This window comes from Siniperca chuatsi, linkage group LG2 (assembly GCF_020085105.1).
Source record: "Siniperca chuatsi isolate FFG_IHB_CAS linkage group LG2, ASM2008510v1, whole genome shotgun sequence".
Lineage (NCBI taxonomy): Eukaryota > Metazoa > Chordata > Actinopteri > Centrarchiformes > Sinipercidae > Siniperca > Siniperca chuatsi.
Window position 1 is genome coordinate 7316938 of NC_058043.1, and position 24983 is coordinate 7341920.

The 24983-nt window shown below is 41.2% G+C and overlaps 1 protein-coding gene across 1 annotated transcript in view; it reads left to right on the forward strand.

Moving 5' to 3' along the window:
- The window catches only part of fer1l4 (fer-1 like family member 4), a 43014-nt gene extending 19783 nt beyond the window's left edge, over window positions 1-23231 (forward strand). Inside the window, exons 19-49 of the mRNA XM_044173036.1 lie at window positions 722-830; window positions 1850-2057; window positions 3317-3449; window positions 3579-3679; window positions 3826-3913; window positions 4048-4164; window positions 4277-4429; window positions 4584-4779; window positions 4996-5120; window positions 5512-5646; window positions 5753-5926; window positions 7892-8002; window positions 8446-8607; window positions 8789-8969; window positions 9539-9651; window positions 9772-9888; window positions 10981-11020; window positions 11571-11671; window positions 13996-14130; window positions 14216-14335; window positions 14598-14725; window positions 14811-14981; window positions 15666-15820; window positions 16168-16349; window positions 16464-16549; window positions 16637-16735; window positions 18015-18132; window positions 18856-18979; window positions 19854-20155; window positions 20870-20970; window positions 22435-23231. Coding sequence (XP_044028971.1) covers window positions 722-830; window positions 1850-2057; window positions 3317-3449; window positions 3579-3679; window positions 3826-3913; window positions 4048-4164; window positions 4277-4429; window positions 4584-4779; window positions 4996-5120; window positions 5512-5646; window positions 5753-5926; window positions 7892-8002; window positions 8446-8607; window positions 8789-8969; window positions 9539-9651; window positions 9772-9888; window positions 10981-11020; window positions 11571-11671; window positions 13996-14130; window positions 14216-14335; window positions 14598-14725; window positions 14811-14981; window positions 15666-15820; window positions 16168-16349; window positions 16464-16549; window positions 16637-16735; window positions 18015-18132; window positions 18856-18979; window positions 19854-20155; window positions 20870-20970; window positions 22435-22615 — 4266 coding nt within the window. The 3' untranslated portion in view covers window positions 22616-23231. The remainder of the gene's footprint in view (window positions 1-721; window positions 831-1849; window positions 2058-3316; window positions 3450-3578; window positions 3680-3825; window positions 3914-4047; window positions 4165-4276; window positions 4430-4583; window positions 4780-4995; window positions 5121-5511; window positions 5647-5752; window positions 5927-7891; window positions 8003-8445; window positions 8608-8788; window positions 8970-9538; window positions 9652-9771; window positions 9889-10980; window positions 11021-11570; window positions 11672-13995; window positions 14131-14215; window positions 14336-14597; window positions 14726-14810; window positions 14982-15665; window positions 15821-16167; window positions 16350-16463; window positions 16550-16636; window positions 16736-18014; window positions 18133-18855; window positions 18980-19853; window positions 20156-20869; window positions 20971-22434) is intronic.
- The last annotated feature ends 1752 nt before the right edge of the window (window positions 23232-24983 follow it).

Genomic DNA, 24983 nt, shown 5'->3' on the forward strand with positions numbered 1-24983 from the left:
TTTCTACTTTAATTGGATATTTGGAATCAAATAATGTTGTTTTGGGTTCTTCCAGTTTTTCTGTTTCTATGTCCATGTGCTTTTCCTGCCTTTCTTTTTCTTTGTTCCCTTCTTTCTCTAATTCTTTTTTACTTATTTGTTCATTTTACACATTTTTCTCAATGTCTGCCTCTCTCCCTTCTGTCTTAATGTCTTCCTCCTTTTTCTTATTTCCCTTCTATATAGTTTGTCGAAAGAGAAGAATTGATGTCATCTATTATTGTACTTTCTGATCCTGAATCACCCAGCATAATTAGCAGTGTAGAGTAGAAGAAATTTATGTTTAAAATGATTTTTAAGTGATTGTCAGGAAACACAAGACATTATTTGTGCTGGCTGGGGCACAAAGAAGAACGTCTGTTTTATCAGCATTAAATTGCTGGAAATTATCTGACATCCAATGTTTAATTGAGTTTAGTCAAATAAAATAGATATTATTTTGAGGCTTAAACAAAACGTATAATTGAATATCATCTGCATAGCAGTGACAAGAAAAATCTTTAAAAATACTCATTATCTAGCCAAGTGGAAGGATATACAATATAAGGCAAACAAAAGAGGACCCAGGACAGAACTTCATCCCACAAGCTAGAGTTGCAGAGGAGAAGGTGTTCTAGGTAGAAAACAGAGAGAGTGATATCCTGCAGCTCTCAGATTTTTCTTCTTGTTTTTCCGTCCACAGGGTTTCCTGGGAGAGAGGGAGGATTTTCTGTTGTTCGCATCTCTGTTTGAAGTCACTATGATGGACCCATCTGTAGGAACCACACCGATGACCTTTGAACTCTCTATAGGTAAGCAGTGTATTCTATATGCTAGATATGACAATTGATGGCTTACAGACACATCGGCACTATGGCTAATCAACTAATCTGCCAATTACTTTCTCAAGTCAGAAATAAATTCCCAGAGCCAAAAGCAATATCTTCAAATGACCGACCAACAGTGCAAAACCTAAAGATACTTATTATTACATAAATTACTATCACATAAGACAGAGGAAAGCAGAAAATCCTCACAAGCTGGAACTGAAGAAAGTCTGACAATTTTTCTTTGAAAATTATGCTAACATTGATCACTTATCAAAATTGTTGTCACTTCATTTTCTGTAGATTGAATAATCGATTAATAGAATATTCATTTCAGCTCTTATTTGTATACTTAAATGACTTTTTCCACTGCTTTTCAGCCCAGACGTTGAAATTTTGTTTCCCATCATTTATAACTGTGCAGAGCACAACCTCACTTATGCGTTCAGTTTGTAGGAACTGACCATCTGCTGCAGCTTCTCACTTGGCATAAACACAGTCTAAAAGGGCATTCAGACCTTCAACCAGTTTCACCCTGAAGTTGGTAAACGCCACAAAACACATAAAGCATCCTCAAAATAAAAGTATTCTTTTCTTTCAACATCAAGAGGAACAAGAGGAAAACATGACCATTCTTGTTGTGGATCATGCTTGCATCAATACTAAGCTAGCTAGTATTAATGCAAGCAGGAACTTTAAGACACATTTATGGCAGCAGTTGGAATTCAAGCTTTTAAACAACATCATTGGGAAAGAAACGCCAGTGTGCGCAGACAATGTGAGCTGGGTCTGGTCCAAATATGGCTTCCAGTTGGGGGATGGTTTTAGGGGTATGGACTAGAGCTAATTTTGATTAAAAAATCAGTTCTAGTCAATGCATTTGGGCCTACTTTAGGCTAGAATTACCACCTGATGCTGGATTTTAGGCTACCTGGGGTTCAGATGTGGAATTTTATTTCCAACATCAAACCCCTGAGCTTTATCAGAAGTTCTGTTTCTGGCAGGGAATTATGGGAAGGCAGTGGGCATTGGGAAATCCAAGAAGAGCCAGAGCAGGGAGGAGCTGAGGAGGAGCAGGGAGGATCTAAATGAGGAGGTGCAGGGTCTTCTGGAGTCAGAGGAGGAGCTGGACAGAGAGGAGGTGCTGAGTCCCGAACCTGAGATGAGATCTGTGTCTGCTGCCATGAGACCCCAGCCCACCGAGTACGACAGGTAAATAACCACTGCACCCACACAGGTAACTACTGCACCTACGCAGATAAGTACTACACAATCCATCCATCCATTCATTTTCCGCCGTTTTCTCCGGCTGCGGGGCATGGGGCAAGATGGCCAAATAGGATAGTCTAGACATCTTTTCCCCAGCCACATCATCCACCTCTGGGTGATCCCAAAACTTTGTCTGGTCAGATGGGATAGACTCTCCAGTGTGTTCCCATACTGCCCCAGAGATATCTTGTCATGGTCTTCCAACTGCCTCCTCCACAGAAGGCATGTCAGTAAGGTTTACGAGCTCCTCAAGTATTCCTTCCCTTGCCCAACAATATCCCCAGTCAAGGTCAGCAGTCCTGCTCCCTGCTAAGCTCTGCATCCCCATCCTGAGTTGTTAGACAGTTTTGCCTTCTCCATGGCCTTCCTAACCTGCTTCCACATCCAAGCTTTTGCTTCTGTGTCTACCGAAACTGCAGCCCTTCTGTCCTCCCGATATATCTCTGCCCTTCTTCATCTTGACAGCTTTTTTCACTGTTGCTGTCTGAGCAGCTGCCTCCACAATGGAAGCTTTGAACATGACCCACTCCATTTCCATGTCTCCAACCTCTCACGGGATGCAGTAAAAATTCCTCTGGATGTGGCAGTTGAAGACCTCACAGACAGGGGGCTCAGCTAAATGTTCCTATTTCACCCTCCAGGAGAGGGGAGGGGAGCTCCCAGGCCAGGATCTAGGAGGTGGCCCCAGAATCTCTAATCCAGACACCTTATCCTGAAGATCCTGATTTATAGATGTTCTTGAATTGCTTTTAGTCTGGCCTCTCACTTGGCACCAATTTGCTTTTAGAGACCCTGCCAGGAGGTATTGCCCCCATCAACACAGCTCCCATGGTCACAGGGACACATAAACCCCTCCAAGGCTCTTGCTCAGCAGGTAGAGTGGGTCTTCCACTAGTCACAGTTTTCGCGGTTCCATCCCTGCATGTCCTCATGCCAAAGTGTCCTTAAGCAACAGATTGAACCCCAATTTCTCCTGATAGTTAGGCCAGTGCCTTGCATGGTAGCTCACTGCCATCGGTGTGTGTGTCTGTGAGGTGGCAAATTATAAAGCACTTTGCATAAAAGCGCTATATAAATGCAGTCCATAAGGTGGTGATTCTTGGAGGAGTAACTACTGCACCTACAGTAACAACTGCACAAACACTTGCTGTCTGTCTGCTTCACTGTCTGTCTCTCTACCTGTTGGTTTGTCTGTCTCTCAGGTCGTTCCAGTGTCTTCCTCTCCAGCCCCCTTCTGTGAAACAGAAGCCTTGTCTGTTTGTCTGGAGTCAGTTTGAAGATCACAGCTTTCGTCTCTATCAGGCTAACTGGCTCAGCAAGATGGCCGACAGGCTGGTGAGAGTCAAGTGATCTTTACTTTCCGTTTATTAACACATAGAGAGGAATGGCATGATGTGTATCATGGAATGCCTACAAACTGTGGTTGCATTTTGTCATCTCCTTTGCTACCCACTCCTGTTTTAGGAGATTGGCCTTGATGAGGTGGAACGTCTCTTGAGGAGGCCAAGGAGTAATGCTAAGGAGCGTTTTGTGGAGGTGCTGCTGCAGCTGGTGGCCTGCTGCAAGTCAGTTTCCTTCTGAAAATTTGATTAGAATAGATTTAATTTGATTCGATTTGATTCGATTTGTCCCCATGCCTGTCTCTTTGTCTTTCCTCCTATCTGTCTCTTTTTCTGGTCTCCTGTCTGTCCTCCTGTCTGTCTCTCTACAGACAGTTTAGTGTTTTCTCAGACAGGAGGTCTCAGTCTCGTCCCAACAACCTGGACAGATGCAGGAAGGAGTTTATCAAGAAGAATTTGGTGAGTCTGTTCTCACTTGTCTCTCTTTCTACCTCTCTCTTTCTACCTGTCACCATCTACCTGCCATCTATCTAGCCTCTCTGTCTGACTGTCTTCCTGTCTGTCTGTCTGACTTAATGTCTGGTTGTCTCCAGGTCTTGGTGGCCAGACAGGCAGTGAGGGCCAGACGGAGGTTCACCAGGCGGACGGCCAAACAGCGTTTGATGGATGGCAGGAAACTCCTGAAGAAACTCCGCCTACTGGCTAAAGAGGTCAGAGGTCATGGGGTGGTCACCATAAGTTACCACAAAGATGTCAAAGGTTGCACTATGTTCAGTATGTCTGAGTTCTGACACCCCCTCCCCCACACCACTCTCTCTCCAGCCCCAGACCACCATCCCGGATGTGTTTCTATGGTTACTGAGTGGAAGCAAGCGACTAGCTTACGTCAGGATCCCCGCCTACTCCATCCTCTTCTCAATGGTGGAGGAGCAGAGGGGGCGGGACTGTGGTAGAGTCACCACCCTCTACATGAAGGTAACCACTAAAATGATTGATGCACTCACTGTTTTTTCTCTAAAATCATCAATGACGGTTGCAGTTCTGTCTCTAAAATCATCTTTAACCTTCACCATTCTGTCTCTAAAATCACTGATGACGCTTGCCGTTCTGTCTCTATCTGTCTTTTCAGTCTCCAGGAGGTTCAGCAAGTGAGATCTTTGCGAAACTGGAGGTCTACCTGTGGCTCGGTTTGGCCAAGTACAGTAAAGAGGTCATCACCAGCTTGCCAGAGGAATTTTTGCCGGTCTATGAAGAGGAGGAGGAGGAGCAGAGGAGGCTGGTCTCCATGGGGATGAGGAAACTTCCTGTCAGTCTGTCCTGCCAGGGTGAGTCAGCTGATCTTGTCCAGCAGGGGGCGTGGCTTCTGCACAGGATAAATTGCTCAGGACTTCTTGTATGTTGTTAGAACAAATGGAGAAAAGTTTGTCCTTTACAATAAAAGCCAAGTGATTAGTTTTATTTTGACAACCATGAAGCTTTACCTGGACTCATCAGCAAACCGTCTGTCCTGGTCACCTCTCTCTCTCTCCCTCTTTCTGCAGACAGCAGGTACTTCCAGCTACGATGTCACCTGTACCAGGGGCGTAGCCTTATGGCTGCTGATGATGACGGCCTATCAGATCCTTTCGCCAAAGTCCTATTCTCTACACAGTGCCAGGTCACCAGGGTAGGTACAACTGTCCCACTGGTTAAAAGGTTCACATGCATCCATCTGCTCTAAGAAATTAATAGAACAAATCACTCTTTCAAAAAGACAACTGTGATTGCTGACAAACAGTCTGAAGTCAGGATATCATCTTTCTTTAGACCCTTCCTACCTGGCAAACACCCATGTCTTTCAAACTTCACACCTCTAGTTTGTATGCAGGCTTTCTGTAGTTTGTAGTCTCCAGTCCCACAGAAAAGATTACACAACTGTTTTCACACACTGAGTAGTACTAACCATGACCAGTAAATTGAACTTCATGTGTAAAATTGGTGGAGTTTTCCTTTAAACATATTCTGTGTGTGTGTGTGTGTGTGTGTGTGTGTGTGTGTGTGTGTGTGTGTGTGTTCAGGTGTTGTTTGGCACTCTCTCTCCAGCCTGGTGTGAGTGTTTGTTGTTTGACAGAGTTCTGCTGGAGGGAACGAGGGAGCAGCTCCAACAAGACCCACCCCTCATCATCATCAACATCTACGACTACAACACCATGGTAATGCTGAAATTGTTATCCTATAGATGTTCTGCTGCTGTCTCTGCACATTCAGGAAGTGATATCATAACAGCTCGTGTGTGTGTGTGTGTGTGTGTCTGTGCAGGGCAGTCCGAAGCCTCTGGGTCGGGCGTTTGCCGAGCCAGAGTTTAAAACTGTGGAGCAGTTCTACCAGAAGCCCCATCTCCGTTTCTATGATATCAGCATGGGGAGGGCCCCTGCTGGCGAGCTGTTGGCCGCCTTCGAGCTCATCGAGCTGGACTACTCTGGGTTTGGAGAGGTGACAGCTGTCAATATAAATGGCTTTAGATACCACCGTATCTCTCTGTTTGCACCTCTTTACTGTATTGGAAAAACGATAAATAAGTTCAGAACTAAAGGAAGTGGTTTATTACAGCTTGTGTCTTATTTTAGTAGTTTTGTCCATCATTTCTATCAGTAATAATAACATTGTTTGCGAACACTGTGAGATCACTAAAAGGAAGTTTGACAGGTCAAGATCCTACCTGAAAGGTTGTGCCTACCAAATCACGTGGAAAGGATTGAGCCTGGTAACAGTTTAGTCCTGGGCCCCCTTCTCCTCGTCCTCTACACAGGGACTTTTGGGGCTAACATACACTCACATGGCTTCTCCTACTCTATGCTGATGACATGCAGCTTTTCTTCTTCTAAATTCTAAAGGTCTAAAGTTGCTCATGTTCATCTACATAGACTGCTTTTCTTCAAAAGAGACTGGACCAAAGCAGTTTTAAAGGCCACTGAAAACAGCCAGGAGAGGTTGATAATGTCCAGTAGTTCAAAGACCATCTTAAAAAACCTGCTAGGCATGGGGTCAAGGGCATAAGTAGTACACTTAAGAGACAAGACTACTATGTTAAGCAAAACAGTATCAACTAAACTAAAACAGGGAAAGGCGCTGGTTGGGGGAGGGATAGGTTTGACTGCAACATGACCAGTTTGGTGTTTGATCAAATTTGAGTTATTTATTCTGAAAAAAGTTGCAACGGTATTACATTAAGATAATGAGAAAAGGTCTAGATCTATTATTGGAAGGGGAGTCGGTAAGTGGTCAACTGTGAAAATAAAACATGAGAACCTTTCTTGTTATTTGAGATCAAATCTGAAAGATAATATGTTGTCCTAGACGCTTGGTGATACTACTCTCAGGGCTAGCTACTGTAGCCAGTCAGCTAAAAGCTAACATGCTATCTAGCCTGGCTAGAACTAGTCAGTCACACAAGCTCTCTGAGCTTCTTTCTTTTCTCTGTACTGGGCCATTTATTGCCTCTTGGCATTTTGTTCTCAGGATTGTACATCATTTAATTCAAAAGAGTTTTTAAAAAGCTCTCCAAGTTAGTGAGCTTGCTAACTGTCAATTAACAGAGACTCTCTGTCTCTCCTTAGCCTTTAAAGGTCAGCACTGTCAAGACAGTCTGCAACTGGCCAATAGCATGAATTCGAATGTCAAAGTTCACCAAAATTGAAGCAAAACTTGTGTTCATTTACTTTGCCACCATGAGCAAACCTGCTAATTGAGGCAATTCCATTGGGATTAATTAATTGTCTATTTTTTTTACAGTTGTAAATACTGCTATGACCAGACCTTTAGATGTTTGTTTGGAGGGATATGTCCAATTTTTAATGAATTGAATGCAGTTGAATGCACTTATTGTAAGTCACTTTGGACAAAAACGTTTTGTAACACAGGAAACTTGAACAGTCAGACAGGTTGGAAACAAACCAACAGGTTGGACAAACATGTTGAGAAGAGGAAAACAAAGGTGAATGGTAAAATTCTTACCCAAACTATTTTCCAAACATCCCTCAAAGTTTACAGACCCACATCCTGCTTCAACTTTGACCTACTGTACTTACAGAGTGTGTGTCACATCTATGCAATGAGTGATTGCCAACATTTCAGATGCACTCACTTTCAGTTTGATCTTCATATAAAGTGGTTTAGATAATCTGAATAAACTGTTGGTTTGTTTCCAACCTGTTAGATCATCTGACTGCTCATGTTTCTTGACTTATCAGACTTCTTTTTAGTGATACAGTTTTTCCTGGATCTCTGCTATTAAGTTGTACAATGTGAGTACAATGTTATTATTACTGATAGAAATGATAGACAAAACTACCAAAAGAGTGTAACAAACTGAAATTATCCTTTAACAAAAACACAAAAAAACAGTATGCATGACTTAATTCTATATGGTTAACTAGAAAATCATTTCACCCCCTGCAGCCATGTCTCCCCAGCAGTGTGGAGCCTAAGGAGGTGACCTACCTGGAGGAGCAGAGATGTTACATCATCCCAGAAGGAGTCCGACCTGTTCTGAAGACCTTCAGGATTGAGGTCTCACACACACACACACACACACACACACACACACATCCTTGTACTTCTATCTTTGTGAGGACCATCATTGACCTAATGCATTCCCTAGCCCCTTACCCTAACCTTAACCATCACAACTAAATGCCTAACCCTAACCATAACCTAATTATAACCTAACCCTTACAATGAAGTCTTAACCTTTAAACAGCCCCTTGAAGTTGTGAGGACTGGCCAAAATGTATTCACTTTCCAAAAATGTCCTTACTTTGTAGGTAAAAAACGTGTTTCAGTCCTCACTGTATAGCAAGTACAAGTACACGCACGCACACACACACACACACACACACACACACACTCTGTTGACATGATGCAGATGTGTTCAAGTGTTTCTGGGACATCAGGCTGTTGGATCGGTGAAGTAACTGAGTCCTACCTGTGCATTTGTGTGTGTGTGTGTTCAGGTGCTGTTCTGGGGTCTGCGGGACCTGAAGCGGGTGGAGCTGTTTGAGGTGACACGTCCTCTTGTGAGGATGGAGTGTGCAGGACGACAGCTGGAGTCTGAAGAGATCGAGGGCTACAAGACTCACCCCAACTTCAAAGAGCTGGTCCGCTATATTGACGTGGTCAGTTTCTGTCATTAGTGATGGCTACTGACATTAGTTATGGCTACTAAGGTCCACAGATCTCGCTTAAAGAAATTCAGCCTTCTTTCATTGAATTTGGAGGACACACCTGGTGTATGCATTGCATGCATACAGGGTAGAGACATGGCTAACGTCCTCTTCCTGTGTTTGGTCCAATCAGGAGCTGCCGGAGCAGGCCTACCTCCACCCTCCTCTGACGTTGTTCGTGGTAGAGCATCGGGCATTTGGTCGGCTCGCTCTGGTCGGGTCCCACATGGTCCAGAGCCTCATGCACTACGCCCCGCCTGAGCTCGGGGGGGAGCCAGAGGAGGAGGAGGAAGAGCCAAAACCAAAACCAAAGGGTAAGAGTTATGAAAGAAGTGATGGAGATAGTATTCACAATAGTAGTGTCTACTAGATAGTACATTCAGACATGCATACATGAGATCACACCAAATCCGCCCGGTATAATGATACAAAAAGACTGAAGCTAAAGCTAACAGGTTCCATTGTTCTTGTAATGCAGGATAGCTAGGTAGCCCTAGTATTGTAGTATATATTCATATTTTCATATATTTTCATGGTTTCAAACTGTATGTTTCAATTTTACAAGAGAAAAGTCTTTGAGGATAAGGACTAACTGATGAGTTGGACAAACGAATTGCAGGTAAACTCCCTAAAATCCAATAAAGAGCACGACAGAGCTGCTAATGTTAGCCTAAACTCTGATATAGTATAGCATCACCCAGGAACAGTTGTCACTACTATAACTGAGCTAGTGCTCAGTTACATTAGCTATTAGCTAGGCATGCTAGCATTAGCAGCTTGTGTTGGTGCAGACAAACACACTGTTTAATGTTCAACATGTGGAGAAATCCAAAGTTCGACAGGCCTGCCGTGCCTAGTTGTGTTTCTCTTTGTGTCTCTCCAGTGAAGCAGAATTTGATGAAGGTCAACACTCTGATGTCAGTGAAGGATATTGGACTCAGTGGCCTGTCAATTAAACAGTCAAAGATTCCCATCAACCCCATCAAGCTGGTTAACGTACGCACAGTATATTAATCTCCTCCTCTTTCTCCTGTGTGTTAGAAACATAAAACCAAAACTGTTCTTGAGTTGATGTTTACACTTTGCTGTTTCCATGAATAAACCCCGCCCCCTTAGGCTCCTCTGAAGAAGCTCATGAAAAAGGGGGAGGAGCTAGAGGAGGAGCCGCCTGAGCAGGAGGAGTTGGATTGGTGGTCCAAATACTACGCTTCACTGAAGGAGTTGGACACACTGGTGAGTTACTGATTTTCCTGTCTGTCTGAATAAATGTGTTAGAAGAAATAAAAAGCAAAGAATAAATGCAAGTCAAGGATAAATGAAAGATTTCATTAAAGGGTCTATCCACAGATTTTACACATGAATATCAATTTACTGGTCATTGTTAGTCCTACACAGCTTGTGAAAGCAATAGTATAATGTCTTTTGTGTCTCTGGAGGAGACTATAACCCTAATGATGTCATAGTGATGTCATCAGGGTTATCGCTTGGAGAGGACAAATTTATAAGAGAAAGCCTGCATTACAAATTTGAGGTGTGGCATTTGAAAGATGTGGGTGTTTACCAGGCAAGAAGGGTCTAATGAAAGACGCTATCCAGTTGCATTATGGGAAATGTAGGATACTACAGACTAGAAGTCAGGATGCTTCAGTTTTGACCATTCTTTTTTAACATGTGGAAGTGCGATACTAAATCGCTGGAGAGTGACACCTTTAAATAAAAAAATCATGAACATTCATTAGGAAATATAAAGAATGAATAACAAAGAAACAAATCAATTAATTAAGAAATTACAGGAAATAAACAAGTCATCCTTCCAGACTTAAATTAGAAAAAAATCTGCCAGTATGATGAGATAACTCCATTCATTCCCAGGTCAGTGGGTGCAACGTATGAGGTGCATTGCATTAACAAAAGATGTTTGTTGATCTCATAATTATCAATTATGAGATACTTTTCTCGCAGCTAGGCAAGTCATAATTATGAGAAAATGTCTCCATTCTTTATTCTTTTGTGAATCCAATGTGCTTCCATAGTTTCTCTTGTTTCTGGACTTTTCCAAAAATGAGTATGTGAAACAAAAGAGAATAAATGGTAAATGGTAAATGGACTGTACTTATATAGCACCTTTCTAGTCTTTCTGACTACTCAAAGCGCTTCAGCTGATAAGACAGATCACAGCTCAACACCAGGCTACACGTTAAAATGGAATTTCTTTACAGTGAATATATGTTAAGATACACATTTTAGCTTTTAAGAAGTGAATAACGACACTAATTAATAAATCAGTTCTTTACTCACCATGTCTGACGTGTTAACTGTCTGCAGGCTGCTGAGAAGGAGGAGATGGAGGAACAAGCAGAGACAGGTACAGTTTGAACTCCTACATTGTTATTTCAGCCATAATAATGTGTATTTTGCCATATTTGTCCATTTGATAAAATATTAAATTATTTATTATTTAAATTATTTTAGAGCTACAACACATAAAGCTGATATTTCCAATCTGCAGCTGAGTGTTGGTGTCAGGTATGTTCAGCTGCAGTTCCTCTAATGTCCACTTGAAGCTGCTGTGATAAAACTATGACTTTTACTCAGTCAGTACAGTTTTTACAGACATGCAGGGATCATTTACCTTCTTCTCATGTCAGTCTGAGGGCAGATTTTCAGAATCAGTGTTGCAATAAAGAGGTACATTACATAGCCATGTAGTGTGTCCAAGTATGTGGACACGGGATCATTGCAGCCAAATGTCGTAGTTGAACATGTAATTACAAAACCAAAGTCAACAATCTGCATCTATAAACATAAAAATATACATACCACAAAAAGAAATATCATCACAAAAGATGAATGAAAACAGTGTTAACAGAGTTGTGTTTGTTAGTGTTGATAGTGTTGTTTTCTTTTTTGTTCAGATGGAGGGAATCTGACCATGGCGAACATCGAAGAGGAGGAGGAGGATGTCGTGGAGGTGGAGACTGTGCCACCCAAACGCAAGAATATTGCAACACTAAAGGTGTGAAGTCACTGTGATTTGATAGTTTACAGTCCAGTCTGTCAGTCCAGGCTGCACTGACATCAGTGTGTAATGTGAATGTAATGAGTCTCTGGTAGTTGTGAACAAAGAGAATTATCACCAACTTTGCAGCTCAACAGCTTTTTAGCCTTTCTTAAATCCTAGTTTTGGTTTCACAGCACATTTACTGTATGGTTTAGCCTCAGCACTCTCATCAACCCCGTTTCTAGCAGCAGCACGCAGCTGTTTTCACAAAACAAGCTCTGATAAACCCACTGGGTGTGGAAGAAGACACTTCTTTGCTAACATGTTTTTCTGCCCTTTAATGGTCAGCCATCTGTAATCTGATTAAATGTGCTGAAAGGTCAGAGGTAAACAGGGTTAAAGTTCAAATAATCCTGATACTAAGTGCAACAGTTAGGTCTAAAATCCAAGCAGGACCTAAGGTAGCCCTGATATGAGGTGTGTTATTGCTCTTTCCAGGGTAAAACAATGGCTCAACCTAAAACAAAGAGATTCTGCTGGAGATTACCTGTAGAGAGGACATTTATGTCTTCCTACTTGAATAACAAGTAGATTGAAGAACATTACATTTTTTAGTTACCTACTTCAAGAAGCTGCCAGAACATAAAGGTTTGATGTAGAGGTTGTCATGCATCCAAACTTTGGGACTTGATCCAAAATGGACCTGTGGAAAGCCTACCCAAATCCATCTATCCATCTATTTTCTAGCGCTAATCCAGGCCTGGGTCACAGAGGCAACTTGCTAAGTAAGGCCCAGATGTCCCTCTCCCCAGCCATGTCCTCCATCTCTTCCTGGAGGATCCCAAGGCATTCCCAAACCCGATGGGAGAATCCCATCTGGTTTTGGATTGCAGGATGTCTGAGATCCTCACCCTGTCCCTAAAAGTGAGCCTAGAAACCCTGCACAGGAAACTGCTTTCAGTTATTCAGTCATTACTCGAGCTCAGGACCATCTGGGAGGTTTGGAACATAGTTTGACTGGTAAATCAAGGCATTCACCTTCAGGCTCAGTTTCTTCTTCACCACAACAGTCTGGTACAATGTCTGCATTACTGCCAATCCATCTGTTGATTTCCTGGTACCCTCTCTCATGAATAAGACGTGAGGACAGTCAGACCCTGTCTTAAAAAAAAGACCCAGGGATAATCAGGCCCGATCCAAAAAAACAGACACAGTCAACTCGAATCCACTTGGGTATCAGACATATTGACACACAGATCTGTGACCAGCATCTATACATCGGGATCCTACCAGACCTAATTAAACTGGGGCTGCAACTAACAACTATTTTGATAATCTATCGATTATAGAAACAAATAATTGACTATTCGGATTATGAATCGCACAATTACTCAATGGCTCTTATTTAGCTATCAGCTTTTAAATTTAGCTTGAGGTTGTTTTAGGCATGTGCTAACTAACAATTAAGACAATAAAGATAAATTCCTCATTCAAAAACACGTCTTTTAATGAACTTTCCTGTTTTGGTTGCCAAAGCATATTAACACAAACTATACAATCAAAATAAATTATGCTCAATAATAAACATTCTCTCATTGCTGGTTGGCATAAAACGCATCATTACCAGTGTGCCAGCATGATTTAAAAACTCTGCTGAATACAGAGACATTTACCTGACGGTGATAGGCTCAATCAGCATGAACTCATTTGTCAAGGGCTCGAATGTAACGGACATTCATTTATATGTAAAAGTCCCGCACTCTAGCTTTAACATTAAGTTAGCTAACTAGCTTACCGAGATGAGTCTTCATCATCCAGAGAGCCAACATGCCTCCTCTTCAGATGCTCCAACAGAACTGATGTGCTCCCATGCCAGGCAAGGTTAGCTTCGCAAATGTTGCAGTACACAACCTTTTTGGCCGAGTTAAGAGTGAAATGCTCCCTCACTTTGGAGGTTTTTAGTCATGAAGGTGTTGCCATTGCATTATTGTTCACTTCACTTCAGTAAGCAGTGTCACTACAGCCAGATGATGTCACCAACTAATCGATAATTAAATTAACTGGCAACTAATTTGGTCATCGATTTTTGACGACTACGATGATTATTGTTGCACCCTTAGATTAGAAAGAATATAATTTGGACCCAACCTGATTCTGGTCCTGGATTGGGTCTCAAATACGATGAACCCAGTGGACCCATAAGACCTTTAGTTTCTTGTTTAAGACAGAACATAACTTTCCATTGAGTTTGTATCATGATGTTGGCACACAAGTGAAGGCAGAACAGTAACGGAGTAACGGTAGATTTTTAAAGTTTCTTCTTCTGTTTATATGTTCAGCTGTATGGAGGTGATCTGGAGTCAGAGTTCGGTCAGTTTCAGGACTGGCTGCAGATCTTCCCGCTGTACAAAGGCAGAACAAGTGGTGAGGATGAGGAGGATGATGATGAAGAGAGGCTGATGGGAAAATACAAGGTACTGTGGATGGAGTCTGTCTGTCTGTCTGTCTGTCTGTTAGTCTGCAGCGATGTGTTTATTATTCCATGCTCTCCATCCCCAGGGCTCCTTCCTGGTTTATCCGATTGATTCAGGAAACGAAGAAGACATCAAGTGTCAGATCACCAATGGAATCCCCAAAAACTCACCAATCAAAGTCTTGGTCCGAGTCTACATCGTTAAGGTACTTGTCTCTCTGTCTCTGTCTTACTCGAACAGTCCAACATTTTATAAAATCTCCTACAATGACTTTACACAGTTTCAAGGCATCCAAGGATGCTCAATCATCTGAGATATGAGAGTTGGCTGCTAAACAGCAACCTTTCACAATGTAAATGGGTTTTAAAAATTGGGTTTAAACAATTGGGTTTAAACAAATTTAAACCCAGTTGGTACAGTGTTTGTATTCTACTGTGTGTTCTACTGTCTCTGTTTGTGTCCTGCAGGCCACCAGTCTGGCTCCCACAGACCCAAATGGTAAATCCGATCCGTATCTGGTGGTCCGAGCTGGACAACAAAGTCTGGACACCAAAGATCGATACATCCCCAAACAGCTCAACCCCACGTTTGGAGAGTCAGTACCTGTCTGTCTACCTGTACCTGTCCAACACTCTCTGACTGTCTGTCTGACTGTCTGTATGTCTGACACTGTCTTTCAGGGTGTTTGAATTCACAGTGTCTTTCCCGCTGGATACAGAGTTGGTTATCTCAGTGATGGACCACGATCTTGTGGGGTCTGATGACGTCATTGGCGAAACACGGATTGACCTGGAGAACCGGTTCTACAGCCGCCACAGAGCCTGCTGTGGTCTGGCTCTTTACTATGACACGTTAGTACCACAACTACATGACGGTAGTTTCAGAACTACGACATGTTAGAATCAGTACTAGAACACGTTAGAACCAAAACTACAACATTTTACAACCAGTACTACGACACATTAGTACCACAACTACAAAACGTTAGACTGAGACCGATGACATGTTGGTACTGGAACTATGACACGTTAGTATAAAAAATGTGACATGTTGGAACTAGAACTGATATAGTACCAGTAGTAGAACATACTAGTACCAAAACTACAACACAATAGTATCAAAACTACAATATGTTAGTACCAAAACTGTGGCACATTAGTATCATAACTAAAAGATGAGAACCAGACCTCAAACACGTAAGAAAGAGTACTACAACATGTTAGAGCCTGTTTTATGACACTTTAGTACCAAAACTAATTAAGGTTACTACCAGTGCTATGACATGTTAGTATCAGAACTCTGACACATTAGAAACAGATATAAACAGTACTACAATATGTTAGAACCAGTAATTTTGACAATTTAGTACCAAAACTAAGACACATTATTACCACTATGACACATCAATAGTAGAATTATGAGATATTAGTACAGGAACTTCTGTATGTATTACGTTCTTCGTCAGTAGAGTACCTGTCTCTTTAAATGTTTACCTGTCTATCTGTGTGTCCATCTACTTGACTCTCTCTCTCCAGTGACGGTTACAATAAGTGGCGTGATGGGAAGAAGCCATCGGCCATCTTGGCTGAGCTCTGCAGGGAGAACGGCATCCCGTCTCCAGAGTACAGAACATCTGAGGTCAAAGTCCTCAACAAAATCTTCAAGATCCCACCTGACGCAGTACCTGAAGGTAGGACAGACACACAGGTACACCTAGGCAGATGCAGTTAGACATTAAGTAAGAGATTATATAATCTGAAATGTCCTTATATATGAATATAATGTACAAAGTAGAAGTGAGCAGTCCATAATTATCCATATATACAATATCATGTACCATTACTAGTGTTGCTACCACTACTTGTTCTACTAATACAGTACTTGTTCTACCATTGCTGCTACTACTACTGACACAGTAGTACTACTGCTGCTCTCCTCATACCACAGCAACCACCAGCTCTACCAGCTGTACCAGCTGTACAAGACTATCAGCAGTAACAGTATTGTATTATACAGCAGTGTTGTTGTTATTGTCAGTTCTGCTGAAGAAGAACCAGCGAACCCCAGAGGAGGAGGCAGAGATGGAGGAGCACGCCGCCCTGAGCGTGCTGCAGCACTGGGGGGAGATGAATGAGTTCCTCCCCGGAGCCATTCCTCTGGTCCCAGAGCATGTGGAGATCCGGTCCCTGCTGAACCCGGACAAACCTGGACTACCACAGGTAAGCACAACACAAACAATAACTACAGCACAAACAGTCACAACAACAGCAACAACAACATACTGCTACTGGTATTACTACATGTCATCAGCAGTGTGCGTGTGTGTGTTCCAGGGTTACCTTCATATGTGGGTGGACATGTTTCCTACTGATGTCCCGGCTCCACCCCCTGTTGACATCAAGCCCCGCCTACCCGAACAGTAGGTCAACACACTATCGAGTAGTGTAAAAAAATAGAATAGAGGAGTTACAATACGTAATCTTTGTTGTTGTTTCCATGACGACAGGTATGAGATGCGTGTGATCATCTGGAACACTGATGACGTGTTTCTGGACGATGTCAACCCGTTCACCGGTGATCCGTCCTCCGACATCTACGTTAAAGGGTTAGATTCACAAGCACAAGCACACACATACACACATATCTGGGGGGGTTGAGATAAATCTGAAGGGTTGTAAAATGATTAACAGCATAACAACATTTTACTGTACAAAATTATGTTTATTTTTTATGATTTTTCTCAAATCTTTGCTTTTTTCCCCCTTAAAATACTGGAGATTTTTACCTCCTCAGGACTCTAAAAAGGATTAAAATAAAACAATCTGAGAAGAGAACATAACTCTTTAGTTGAAGGGGGAGTGTCTTTTTTGCCTTTCCAAAACCAAGTACACCAAAGAGCAAAAGTGTAAGGAATAGATTCAACAGTGTGTTTGTTCCAGTGGGAGCTGTAATCATTAGCATGTCCGGCTAACTAACTATCTGATACTGGGCATCTACTGTGATAGCATTTCATACTACAGTAGCCCTGTTCATGACTACTGTGTAGTATTTCCCAATGTGTTGGAGCCGGTCCTGGATGCTACTATGTCAGAGTTTAGGGTAACGTCAGCGGCGTTGTCCTACTCTTTGTTGGATTTGAAGAAGTTTTCACTCCCGTAACTCCAGCCAACATTACCTGAGATAGCATTACGTTCATCATTCATCAAACACATCAGTTTGTCCTCATCCTAAAAGCCCTTTCTCTTGTACGGTTAAAGATGAAAGCTGTTATGTACTGTACTGAACATACGAACAAGTACGTAAGCTTGGGAGTTTGTAAGAACAACACAACAGTCTGATCTTAAATTTTTCTTTATCATACTTATAATACGCAGACAAATTAGCTCTATGCTGCAATACAAGAACTTATGCTATTTCTTTAATTCCATGTCTGCTACATGGATCATCAACTGGTGAGGATGCTGACTTTTTACCCGGGATCTGTTTCTCTTTAGCTTCAGTCATTATATCTTTTATGTCGCCATCAATGCATATTTAAGACCCTTTTACAGGTTTCTTGTTTCAAACGAGTTAGCTGGAAACATAAAAAAACTCAGTTTCTGACAGCTACAGTCATCATTTCAGCAAAATCAACTGCTAGAAATGAGAAGCTGCTTTTGTTAACTTCTGTTTGAAATCAAGGACCCATTGTTTGAAAGATATGAATTTTGATGGTAAATCTTCCGTTATCATTGTAAACTGAATATGTGCGTTGCAAGAATGGAAACCTTGACAGGTCAAGCAACAGTGACAATTTGGGGCGTGGCTTAGTGGACTTTGAACAGTGAATTAGGCATTGCTTGGCTTTGAAGGCTCTGTTATATTCAGTTCTACTTACTGTGCAGCTGGATAAAGGGACTGGAAGGAGACAAACAGGAGACTGATGTCCACTTCAACTCCCTAACTGGAGAAGGAAACTTTAACTGGAGATTTGTGTTCCGCTTCGACTACCTTCCTACTGAGGTACACAAACACATACATACACACATACACTGGACCTGCTGATGGTCAACATTTCCACTGATCCCTAGATGAATCTTGATGATTATAGTGACCTCCTGACTTTTCCTCTAGTGCCTCTAGGGCTACAACTAATGATTATTTTAATTGATCTGTCCATTATCTTTATAATTAAGGAAATAATTTTAGTTTAGTTTAGTCTATGAAATGTCCAAAAATAGTGAAAAATGTCCATTGCAGTTCCCAGAATCCAACGGGATGCCTTTTTTTGTCGCACTAACAGTCCAAAACCCAAATATATTTCGTTTACAATGATATAAAACTGAGAAAAGCAAGAAAATCTTCATGTTGGAGAAGCTGACACCAAAGACTGGTTGGAGTTTTTGATTGATGGATGATTAATAACAAAATTGTTAAAATTTATATCAATGAATATTCTGTCGTTCATTGTTCCTTGCTTCATTAATAGCGTGACCAGGGAGATACTGATTGGTAAACTTGGGTCCGAAGACAGATATTTCACTATCTACTTAATCACATTCTTGCTCTCCAGAGGATGAACCTTTTAGCTTTTAATGACCACATGATCTCTCCTCTAGCGCCACCCTCAGGACAAACTTTACATTTTTAAAATAACTAAATCATCACGGTGGTGTTTATTCATGTAGCTGTAATGAACACTGCAGCCTGGTTCTAAGTGGAAATAAATCTCCTTTCGTCCTGTAGAAAGAGGTGGTGTATAAGAAGAAGGAGTCCATTTTCTCTCTGGAGGAGTCGGAGTTTCGACAGCCGGCTGTTCTGACACTGCAGGTCTGGGACTACGACCGAATCGCTTCCAACGACTTTCTGGGTGAGACACACAGATAGACAGGACTATAAATTCTATAAAGACATCTATAAAGATATTTCTTTGGTGTATTTGGTCATATTTTTGTAAGAAGCTTCCCCATGTTTTTCTGACCTGCTCCTGTATTAAATTCAGTATAATGTCCATTTTTACAGCACTAATGTTTTTGTACTGATGTCCACCACTCTCAAACTGAAATAGTGTTTTTATTAATTCCAGTCATTTCTATTTTGCTGTTTTTTCAACTGCACTACAGTCCTGCAACACTTTTGCGCAGTAAAAGCAATTCAAAGAGCATAATCCCGTTCCTGGAAGGCTCTTAATCTGCAGCATCTGCAGTGTTGCATTGACAGTATCTTAACAGCGATTTTAATAAAATAAAAAACACCAAAGAGCGACTGGAATTCATTCGTGAGTGAGTCATTTGGGCTAGTATTTGAGACTCAGCCATTACTTGAATACTCGCTTTTATTTACTTCATGAAACACAAACTTCCCTGTCAACTATTTCAACTGTGAGTTGTCAACTTAACCACTGTTTCTGAAAGAGTGAATGTTTAAAATTTCATTTTCCCAACACTTTGAGCAGCCCAGACTAAATTCCATTCACCCCAGAAATCTCAGATACAGATACCTCCAAACATGGACAAATAAAATCTAAATAATTTATTTGTAGTTTGGGTGACAGACACTTTAAATTGAACATTTCAGAGTGGCCTTTTTTTTTCATGCAACCATTTTATTCAAGATTCAGGGTGCATCATGGAAGACAACAGCTTCACCAAAACCAGAGTGTATCCTCAGTACATTACAGAGCAAATACTTGATACTAACATCCTCTTCCTCATCACCCTCATCATCTTTCTTTTGTTCTTCAGGCTCCATAGAGTTAAGTCTCAACGACATGGTGCGAGCAGCAAAGTCATCCAGTAAGTGTACGATCGAGATGGCGAAGGAACGGGCCAGCCCTCGATTCTCCATCTTTCGCGCCAAGAAGATGAAGGGCTGGTGGCCGCTGACCCGCATGAAGACAGCCGAGGACTTTGAGAGGGAGGAGAAGGAGAAGGAGGAGGCCAAGAAGAAGGGACGCAAGAAGAAGAAGAACAAAGACAAGAGGAGCAATATGCGACAGGAGGACATCCAGTACACCGACAGCAGCGGCAACACTTTCCTGCTAATGGTACAAAAAAAAACAATATACTAATGCTAATGCTGCCCGACAAGGGCAAGACGCAGTAAATACATATTTGCAGTTAAGATCTGACTTTTTGAGATAGTATAATTGTAGAATTTTACAGTAACTACAAAATGGAGCGATGGGGAGAGAAAATTGGAGATGTTGTGAGTTGGAAAACAGGCTGAATTTGCTCTGATTTACAGTGTTGATGTCTTTTTTATATTTCAAAATTAAAAAAATAAATTCAAGTCATTAAAAAAGCCTTCCAGCAGGTGAAAGAACATTTTTCCTCCCTTTCCTGGTAGGCTTTTAATATGAAACATTTGCACAGGATGTGTTGAGTGTCACTGATTTTAGCTTAACAGCACAAAAAGGGAATGTAGAGGCGACTGGAAATAATCCGTGATTGGAAACAGTATTAGTATTAAACATTAACTCAGAGCAGCAGAGTGGTGAGTATGACACGACTCTGTTGTTGTACTAATTGAATTGATGTTGTAGAAATGTACTTTATACTGAATTTACCATGTGAAACATTATAGTAGAGGTAATTCCACCCCCCTCGATGTGTTTTACCAGGCTTTTATAAGGGACTGGCCTTTGTTTGAATAACAGCTTCTAATTGAGAATTTACAGTACTAATGTTACTGCAAATGTAAATACTAATTCTAATTTAAACTCCAGTTTGAATACTTGAAACTGTGTTTTTGTGTGAAGGGGAAGGTGGAGGCGGAGCTTCAGCTAGTGACGTTAGAGCAGGCGGAGGCCAACCCTGTGGGGCGGGCCCGCAAGGAGCCGGAGCCTCTGGACAAACCAAAGTATGACACACACACGCACATTAACACACACACTGTTAAAGGACAGGTTCACAATTTTTCAATTCTGTATTAAAACAATAGTCAGGTGCCCACATAAACACTGAAACCAGTACACTGTAGTCAATCCTCCTGTTCATACCTGACATTAAGAGATCCCTTACTAATGTGCTTCCAATGTAAGTGATGGGAGACAAAATCTACTCTCCTTGTTTGTTGCAAAAATACACTCAAAAGTTTATCTAAAGGTAACATGAGGCTCCGGCAGTCTCAGTTAGTCAAATCAAGAGGATATCTTCCAAAGTTACTGTCTTTGTAGTATGAAATTCCCTCTTTGTGTTTCCCTGGACAATATTTCCAAGCCAAGCTGCGGTGGAGGGGCAGTAAAGCAAAAAGGGAACTTCATACCAAAAACTACTTGATTTGAAATAACTAATTTTAACTTGGATTTGGGGATTTTTTCCCCCATCTTACATTTAAAGCGCATAACGAGGCAATCTTTCAATGCCAAGTATGAACAGGAGGAATGATTACAACAAGCAAAAACTGTTTCAATGTTGATTCTGTTGTTTTACAATGGACATGAAAAATCATAGAAAAGGTTTCAGTCGTAGTCATCTGGACACTGTTTTCAGAATCGAGACGTTTCGGCTCCCATCCGGAAGTTATTCTCAATTGTGAATGACTTCCTGATGGGAGCCGAAACGTCTCGATTCTGAAAACAGTGTCCAGATGACTATGACTGAAACCTTTTCTATGATAGAACACTCCTGGACGAATGAGGGACTACACCGTCTGGACATGAAAAACTATGAACCTTTAAGGCCAGGTCAGACCAGAAAGTGGCACAGCGAAATTCATCCACGCTTCTTTGTGAAATATGTGGTTCTTGGTGATGTAGTGACTACAGCACTAGTTGATGAACTACTGTAGCAGGCAGGTTAACGGCTAACACGAGCTGGGAACATGCTAGCGCTAGTCAGTCAAAATAGCTCTCCAAGCCTCTTTCTGTTTTCTCTTTGCTGTGCTGTTTACTCTTCCCTGGCATTTTGACATGCCGCTGTTGTGGAGCAGTTTATACTCCGACAGAGGAGATTACATAAGACTGGTTGGTGACACACAGCTAATAAGTTATGGTAGCTTCCTCCCTTTTGGATTTTCCAGCTCTCTGTTCCCTCAAAGAGTTTTAAAGAGTTTCCCTATGGGGATCAATAAAGTATTTCTGAAAGGTCAGGACTCTCAAGACTGTTTGCTATTGGTCAACAGTGCGAATTCTTCTGTCAAAGTTCACCAAAGTTAAAATCAATGTGAAAAATCGCCCCTGAGAGTGAATCCAGCGATTCCATTTAAGTGAACTGATTTTGCTGCAAAATATAAATATAAATGCTGATGTGACCAGACATTTAGCCTATTGTAGACTCAGTCCAGGTGTTAACAGGTGTAAACTGTCTCCTGTCGTCTCTCTAGTCGTCCCACCACCAGCTTCAACTGGTTCGTCAACCCGATGAAAACCTTCATCTTCCTCATCTGGAAGAAGTTCAAGAAGTTCATCATCGCTCTGGTCATCCTTGTCATCGTCATGCTCTTCCTCGCCCTCATCGTCTACACGCTGCCGCAACAAATCTCCTCCCGCATTGTCAACGGATGAAGAAACCTGCAGGGAGTCTTCGTCGCCTCCTCCTGAGTGTCACAGACTGTCTCAGGTTTCTGATCCTAAACTGATCCAGATTACAACAGACTGAAGTCATATTTAGCCTGATTTCTATGGAACCAGTCAGTAAAACTCATTATTTAATATGTTTACTCTGACTGCACTACATTACCCAGCATCCTTGTTTATAGAAACACAGCCTGGGTCATGGGAGCTATAATCAGGGATCTGTTTTACTGTGAGATTCATCCATCATCAGTGGAAATTACTGGACACCTATTACTGCAGATTTAAGTCACATATTTATATTGTGTAAATTAAAGATTGTTTGACTCTTGCAGCACAGGTCAGACTTGTTCTGGACATACAGCACAAATCTGACTGGATAAATCAGCACCTTTCCTAAACATAAATATAACTCATAACATTTTGTGTACAAGTGTAATTGGTTGATTAAATATAACTGTGGTAGCAAATTAAATAAGTAAATAAAATAGATAAGTACATAACTATAATTTTGACTCATAACTGACATTGATATTTGTACCAGTTTCATCCTTTAGCTGTTAGCTTATTTCTGAGTAAATAAATTAATAAATATTAATATCAGTCAGATACAGTGACTCTATCTATCTGTCTACAGGAAGTGAACAGACTGTTAAATTAAAAAACATTCAGTTAAACTATTTGAATTATTGGTTAGCTAAGATGCATCATTTCCCATTAATGTGATCATCATATATATATATATATATATAGTATATATATATATATATATATATATATATATATATATATATATATATATATATATATATATATATATATATATATTATATATATATAATATATGTATATATACAACACTATATAGTGTTCAGTGATTACAAATTAATATCAAATTATTATTATAATAATTTGTAACATTTAGGATGAAATTAACTTTTGTGACTGGATTAGATGACTTAATGCTAAAATGCATTTTGGTGACTTGTGGATGATTTGGATGGAGCAGTCAACATTTTAAAGGGATGAAAACATTTATTTTTCTCCAATTTAGCATCACACTCCTGTAACATTGTTGAACTCATAATGGACAGTTTTTAAAAAAGGATCAAAATTGGTGCAGCAGAACCAGAGATATTGTCTTTTTTTATTCCATGCATTCTTCTTTCTTGTCACAACCTGACGCCTACATTACCCACAATGCAACTCAGCCGTCTAAGATTTTGGTGTGCTAAGCTACTGGCGGCTAACGTGGCCTCGAACCGCTACCCTCAAGCAGAGATGAGGAGCGAGCTATAGAGGTCTGGTAAGTTCACTTCTTTCTAACCTCACACCCCCAGATTTTTTTTTTTTCAAACTTTGAACCCAACCGGCGCAGACTCAAGTGACATCACTTGAGGCAGTTTGTCAGACTTCACGCAGCTCCCTCTGCAGCCACGAAAGGCTTTATACAATGTTTTTCACAGATGAAATATTACTCTCTAAGACCAAGTGAACAGACTGATGTGTAAAACAGGTGGAGTCCCCTTTTAACGCCAAAATAACGTCAAATCAGCATCATGAGGAAGAAAATATTAACACACAGGAAGTGGAGCTGACTCTGTCCTGATCTTCAGAAAACTATTTTTGTTTTCTCATAATGAGATACTTAAATATGATTACGATAAAACACAGTTTGACTTATGAAGGTGAGGGGAGTGAAATAAAAGTCAGGACGTCAGACTTCGGCCAGACTTCTTCCTCGCCTTCAGGCTGATCATCAGGAAGTTAGAAATGGTTTGTTTACAGACGCTCGCTCTGATTGTTTCCTCTGAGACTCTGATGATGTTGGATCAAACGTTGGCTCGTTGCCTCTGAGACTGGACGGGAAATGATGTCAGAAGACCAGTATGAGGTTCAGTTTGTGCCAAAAACATGACAGCTGCTGTCAGAAAACACTGCTGTTCAGTCAGTTGGTCCAGACTAAAATATCTCTACAACTATTTGATGGATTACCGTGAAATTTTGTGCAGACATTCATGATCCCCAGAGGATGACCCTTACTGACTTGGTGCTCTCCAGACGTTTCCTCTAGCGCCACCAGGAGGTTCGCATTTGTGGTTTAGAGTGAAATGTGTCAACAACTATTGGATGGATTGCTGTGAAATTTGTTATAGACATTCATGTTCCCCTCAGAACTGTAAACCCTTAACTTTTCATCTATCGCCATCATCAGGTTAAACTTTCAATGTGTCCAATACTTTGATTTATGTCCAAAAACCTACAAAACTAATGACGTTCCCATCAGCCTCAGCTGACTTAGTGTTCATTGCTAATTAGCCAATGTTAGCATGCTAACATGCTAGAGTAAGGAGGTGAG